Genomic DNA, 6,803 nt, shown 5'->3' with positions numbered 1-6,803 from the left:
ATTCCTTTTGTGCCGTAAAGGCACATATGGCTGCCGAGACATTTTCGTTGGCAAGGAGTACAGTCCTGGAAGGGTCGGCACTCCTATGCAGGTTACCCTGAATGGTTTTTACCCGAGTACACTCATACTCATTTCACTGACCCCAGAAGGATGACAGGCTGAGTCAACCCCACCTGGTGTTAATTCAGTGGAAAACGGGGCTCAAACTCAGGACCCTATGGTCCCAAGCCAGTCACCTTAACCACTAAGCCAACACCAGACTTTGAGGAACACGATCTTGACAAATAAAACAAATGGTTTGGTTTGTTTTGCACTATTGTAATCATCTACAGTAGTTCCAATAATGTTTTAAATTCCCCTCATACAGTTTTTAAAGAATTTGTCTTTGGAAATAGTTCCCTTCTTGCTTTATACAGAACAAGTGGGTTGATTAGGCTGGACAGGACACCTTGGTTAGCATTGATATATGCCTGGTGTTGGCTTAATGGTTAGGGGTGGTGAGCTTGGGATGCTCGGGTCCTGAGTTCAAATCCCGCTCAGCTGTAGAATTAATACCAGGTGGGGTTAACTGAGCCTGTCATCCTTCCGAGTTCGGCAAAATGAGTGCCAGCATGCTGGTATCCTGTGTCGGAGTGGCGACCTGTCCAGGATTGTGCCCAAGAGCCAAGGAGACTGCTGAGGCAGCAAAGTATCACTCCAATCAATTGGCTGTGTGACATCATAACCTGCCCTCACAGAAGGATTCAGTATCGCTTCACTTCTGAGTTGCGATCACATCCAATAGATAAATAAATAAATAAATAAATAAAGTAAAAACGCACTTTCAATTCCTGCCAACCCGTTTTTCATCACCTCCAACTTGCCACATATGGTGTTGTTGACTGGTTGATTTATGTTTGGTGGATTCTGTGAAGTTTGGGCAATTTTGCTAACTTCTGCAGAGATTCCCTTGACAATGACCAAGTTTTCCCTCCTCAGAGTTCCCTTGTGTATCCATATTGTCCACTCTATGCATCCTCCCCTGCCCAGCATTCCTCCGCACACCCATTGTTTAGCCAAGTCTGCCTCTATCTTGGCCTTCAACTCTGCTGTTGGTCTCCCCTCTCCCCCCTTTCAACTGTTCATTTGGTTTTGAGTTGTGTACTGATCCATTCAGTGTACTAATACTCGCTCTTTCATGAGCCTCGACTATTTATACAAAGTCAAAAGTATTACTGGAGAGCGATCTATCGTGCACCAAAACTCAAAATGAGGAGCGCAAAAATGATGGTTTGCCTATTGTGAAACACCAAGACCAAGATGACAGTTTGTAGCTGGACCAAGATTAAAACTCAGGCTAAACACGATCCTATCAGCCCAGACACTCATCCGTCCGGCTGTAACATTCTAGTCCACCCATTGGTTGGACAGATTGTCTTACTCCACCCACAATTTAAACCTGATGAAAAATCATATGGCCACCATGTTGGTGGTTACTCTTATAAGAAGCCAAAGACATCTTTGGAGTTGTCATATCACAATCGCTATGCCCTCCCTATAAATTTTCCCTTCAGTGTAAAACGACCAAAGTGACAGTTAAAAGGACGTTGATGGGTGTCACAGGCCTCGTGGGAGGAGAGCAAGGATGGGACAGAGTTAGAAGTATGAGGTTAAGGCTTTGGGAGGAGGGGGGTATTAAGGACTTTTGGTTGGGGAGGGGGGTTGAGGTGCTGTAGTGGAGGGAGGGGGGTTGAAGGCTTGGAGTGGGATTGGGAATTGATGCCTTTGGATTGGGAGGCAGAGGTGGAGGACTTGGGGGTTGTGAGATGGTTGGGAAGTGGGGGGGGGGGCAGTTGAGGACTATGTCACATTTTACATTATGTGGATATTCTGTGGGTCCTTGCTCATTTTTATTAAATCTCTCCTCTTCCATGATTTCCCTTTTCCTTATTCTTAAACCATAGCTAATTAACATGACACCACCCCCTCGTGTGGTGACATGTAACACTTAAGCTCACAGGTTCCCTACTTCGTGATATCGAGATGGCTCGTACACATCCACGGACCAAGCAACTCGACACAATGCTATATTCCCCATTAAATTCCTCCATCTACCCCCACAATCAGAACAGTACTGTGAATATTGATTGCTTCCACACAACCTTTAGGCCATCAGGATTGTACCATCACTAGCTTAAGAAATAAAGATGAGTCATTCCATCTGAAATCACCAAATTTAAGAAAATGTTCCCAGTTGACCCCCTCAAATTTACTTTAAACTTTCATAAAATAGTTCCCAGGTATCAAAATGAAGCTGCGTAAAATTTTAGGTCCATAGATGCGGTCAACTCCGAGATATTGAGGGTTGTGGTTGTGGTTGTGGCCCTATTTTTATGGTCGTTGCGAGCATCACAAAATGAGCGGCTACTTTTAAACTCCCACAACATTTAAAATATTAACGCTAGAGCCTTGAAATTTTCAGAGATTATTCTTCTATAACTGCTCTGTAAGAAACAAACATAAAACAGAGTATACCTATTTTAAATTTTATGACCTGATCAGTTGAAATCCAGAAAAAAATGTTGGTTTTGTATGAAGACCCAACTTTGAGACCCCATATATTTTTATTGACCCATCCCAGAAGCTTGAAATTTTTTCATGTAATAACTGTATGGTAGTAGTATTCAAATACATGTTTACTTTTCTTAATCGGTCATATATAATACAGTCATGATCCCTCAAAAATTGAAAATTTTCATTTTTCCCCGAAATTCAGGTGAGGATTGCAAATATATGACAAGGTATACCACTTCAAATTGTTCACTATTGGAAAGAGCATATTCAAGTTCACAAAAGAGTCAAATATCAAAGTGGTATATTTGAAATATATATTTTCTATTTTTTAAAAAACTGTTGTTAACATAGTCGTGAATACATGAAGTGTGTGCATGGTGTGGGCACCATGGTAATCATGAATGATTAGTTCTATGATTCAAATTAATAATACAAAAATATATCACATACTGCAATAACAATGTAATAATACATTTCACGTAAATGATTTGAATAGGTCCTTCATCTGCTTTTCCAAGTCAGGTGCGAGCTTGTACTGCCTCCCAGTTGACGTTAGGGGAGCATCAATAACTTTCATCACATGGACCAAAGGAACCAAACAAATGTCCTCCCTTGAATGTAACTATATACACTGCTGACATCAGCAGATCAGCCACTATTCCTGAGTTCTATTTTTAGCCCCAGCCAGATGAGTTAAGCTCTTGCTATTTACAAATGAGAAACAAAGAATTACAAATTCAAATTTCAAAGTACCGTATTGTGTTCATGGTATCCTAATAGCAGATGATATGTGTGTACATTGTATATACAATATACATGTACTACACAAATGTACGACATGTAAAAGGACTGTTCATTAAATAGCACACACAACACGCACAGCACTGGCAGAACATCATTTATTCAAATATTTTTAAAATATCGATAGAAACATTATACCACTTTGATATTTGACACTTTTGTAAACTTGAACATGCTCTTTCCAAGGGTGAACAATTTGAAGTGGTATACCTTGTCATATATTTGCAATCCTCACCTGAATTTCGGGGAAAAATGAAAATTTTCAATTTTTGAGGGATCATGACTGTATTATATATGACTGATTAAGAAAAATAAACATGTATTTGAATACTACTACCATACAGTTATTACATGAAAAAATTTCAAGCTTCTGGGATGGGTCAATAAAAATATATGGGGTCTCAAAGTTGGGTCTTCATACAAAACCAACATTTTTTTCTGGATTTCAACTGATCAGGTCATAAAATTTAAAAGAGGTATACTCCGTGTTATGTTTGTTTCTTACAGAGCAATTATAGAAGAATAATCTCTGAAAATTTCAAGGCTCGAGCGTTAATATTTTAAAAGTTGTGGGAGTTTAAAAGTAGCCGCTCATTTTGTGATGCTCACAACGACCATAAAAATATGGCCACAACCACATTTTCAACCCTCAATATCTCGGAGTTTACCGCATCTATGGACCTAAAATTTTACGCAGCTTCATTTTGATACCTGGGAACTATTTTATGAAAGTTTAAAGTAATTCTGAAGGGGTCTACTGGGAGGCCTCCGGTGATATGAGGTGGAATTACTCAGATATGATATATATTTAATTTTATTTTGAGAGTTTATTTATATTTTGTGACACAAAATGGCTTATTTCTCCAGGACAAAACCTCTACCAAGGTGATATTACAGCAGGACCATAAGGAGGCACTCCCCCCAAATTGCCCGCTGGACAGAGAAGAACTGGGTCGGAGGACTTGGAGTTTTTTGCACACGATGGCTGCGTACTACCCAGAACAACCGTCAGCACCTCAACAGCGGGAGATGGGAACTTTTATTGAGCTTTTCTCTAAATTTTACCCTTGTGAGGATTGTGCACAAGACCTCCGACAAAGGTGGTTCCTCTAATGCCTCGTAGCTGCTGTAACTACCCCTCCCCCCTTCCCCATATATGGCTGTGTAATGGCTCATTATGGTTTGTTTGCCCATATCTTGGTTCTCTTGCACTGGGTAGCAATTATAGCTTCTTTGTGCAACTCAGGATGCAGATTGATCCAGCAGAGACGAGCAGCCAGTGGGGGCTCTCACAGTGGTTCTGTCGCTTGCACAATCACGTGAACCATCGCCTGGGAAAGCCAGAATTTGACTGCAGCCTTGTGAATGAACGCTGGCGAGATGGCTGGAAGGATGGCTCTTGTGACTGACCTTGGAATATGGCCTGATTACTTCTGGCAATGTAAAATGCAGCTTTGGACTGTGTCTGTTTCTTGGCTCATCAATCACTCAAATTATATCAAAATATAATATGCTGTATAATTATGTGTTCTTTATTTATTAATTTTTTTGGCTATACCAAACGAGTTTATTTTGGTATTTTTTTTCAAGTATGCATAATTTTATAATTTCAAAAATTATCCTTGGATTGAATTATATTTTAGCAAGGAGCTTCAACTTTTCTATTATTCTGCCACTGGAAAAATTTGTGATCTGAGGTTATGATTTTCCTTTACTTATTTGAAATAATCGTGTTACGATCATAAATACAGTGCTAAATTTTTTTGACAAGTTTGCAGTGTGGAAACTGGTTGAAATACAATGATTGTTCTATTTGTTGGCTGTTTGTTTAAATATTTATCAAGTTAACATTCATGCATCTTGAAACAAAACTATTGTTTAACACAAAACCAACCAGATTCAGTGGTGTTATGGTTGGAGCGTCTATGCTGAGTCTGGGAGGTCTGTGGTTCAAACCCTGGCCGAGTCTTAAAAAAGACTTAAAAAATGATATGTTCTGCTTTATTGAGTGATGCTCAGCATTTAAAGGGATAGAGAACAAGCAAAGATACATCGATTGGAAAATGTAGCACAGGTTATGATTTGGGCCGACTAGCCTTCTCCTGCATTGAAGTTCCTTGTAAGGAAACTCGTATTATATTGTTTAATGGACTAATTTGGATGACCTAATAAATGAATATCAACCTTCATGACTCATGAGAATAATGTTAACAATATATAATTTCTGCCATCTACAGTTTTCAAAGCTGTATTTCTACGGAAGTAAATATGGACGTGAAATTTCATGCTTGATCAACTTTGTTTTCATTGTTGCTTGCACACTTACATGGGATGGTTCTTAATGCAAGTGCAGATCTGAAAAAAGTCTTGGAATCAGAAAAACGAGATCAGAACTAAATTAGCTCTTATTAAATGCATCATGCTTTTAATTAAATTTATATAATAAACCAAGCCCACGAATTAAAACTTCTGGAACATCTTCATCACACAGCATTTTTCTGGGATTATGTTAGAAACTGATAGAAATGTTCAGAAAAAGCGTAAAACCTTTTTAAATAGAGACGCCTGTATGAATGTCCATACTGTATTTTCAGGAAGCTGCTTTGTTTTGAAAATTTCATTTTAAATCATGTCACCTTGTATAACACTTCTGGGTGGTGGGGGCAAGCTGAAATCACCATATTATTGCCACCATCTTGGATTGGAAAATATCCATGCTTGTGGCTATTTTGATCGTTTGTTTGTCATGTTTTGTTGCATAACATCACAAGACATCCGGCATGGGACTTTACTTTTTGTGCTAAAAGATCTCCAGCACTAAGCTTGACAAGTGAATGTCTTGTATCCATGAAGCGAACACCTGTAAAAACTTCGTGAAGTGAGTCTCATTTGTCAGTTTTGTTTCAAATTGGTCATCACCTCAAGCAGGCAGCATCCTCCTGTATTGTATATTTATATATTTCTGCTTCCTTGCTCTCTCGAGTTTAGATTTATTGGCGTCCAACTTGCACAGCTTTTCTACTCCAGTTCTCTTTTTAGGAGAGCTTCTTCAATACCATCCTCATTTTCTCATCTGGCTATATTGAAAGGCAAACAACACAAGTAATAAAAGGTGATAAGGATAAATATAGTTTGTTCCCTTCCATTCTGCGCTCACTCTTCCACGAGCCTCAATCATGCATACAAACAGAGGTTTGTCGTTGATGACCATGTTGAAATAAAAATGGCTGCCATGATCAGATCATTTCAGCTTTGCTTACTTAAAGAAAATATTGAGGATATGTTGATCGAACATCCGACAAAATTTCATGCCTTCATCAAGAATTTTATGTCACCTTTGCTTCATTTTATATCACACACCTGCCCCAAAATTTTTGGATGTTCATCAGAAGAAAGAAAACTACTTTTAGGAAACATTTTAAGTAAATTTTTTTATTATTATTTTTTTC

General features: G+C 38.7%; 1 protein-coding gene across 1 annotated transcript in view; it reads left to right on the top strand.

Annotated features, from left to right (window-relative positions):
- The window catches only part of GFER (growth factor, augmenter of liver regeneration), a 24,649-nt gene extending 18,056 nt beyond the window's left edge, over positions 1-6,593 (top strand). Inside the window, exons 2-3 of the mRNA XM_085886262.1 lie at positions 4,222-4,454; positions 4,601-6,593. Of these exons, the coding sequence (XP_085742388.1) occupies positions 4,222-4,454; positions 4,601-4,763 (396 nt within the window). The 3' untranslated portion in view covers positions 4,764-6,593. The remainder of the gene's footprint in view (positions 1-4,221; positions 4,455-4,600) is intronic.
- The last annotated feature ends 210 nt before the right edge of the window (positions 6,594-6,803 follow it).

This window comes from Eptatretus burgeri, chromosome 1 (genome assembly GCF_056783735.1).
Source record: "Eptatretus burgeri isolate ZD-2024b chromosome 1, Ebu_testis_v1, whole genome shotgun sequence".
Classification (NCBI taxonomy): Eukaryota; Metazoa; Chordata; class Myxini; order Myxiniformes; family Myxinidae; genus Eptatretus; species Eptatretus burgeri.
The sequence above is the reverse complement of the archived record's forward strand: the minus strand, read 5'-3'. Positions and strand labels throughout refer to the sequence as shown.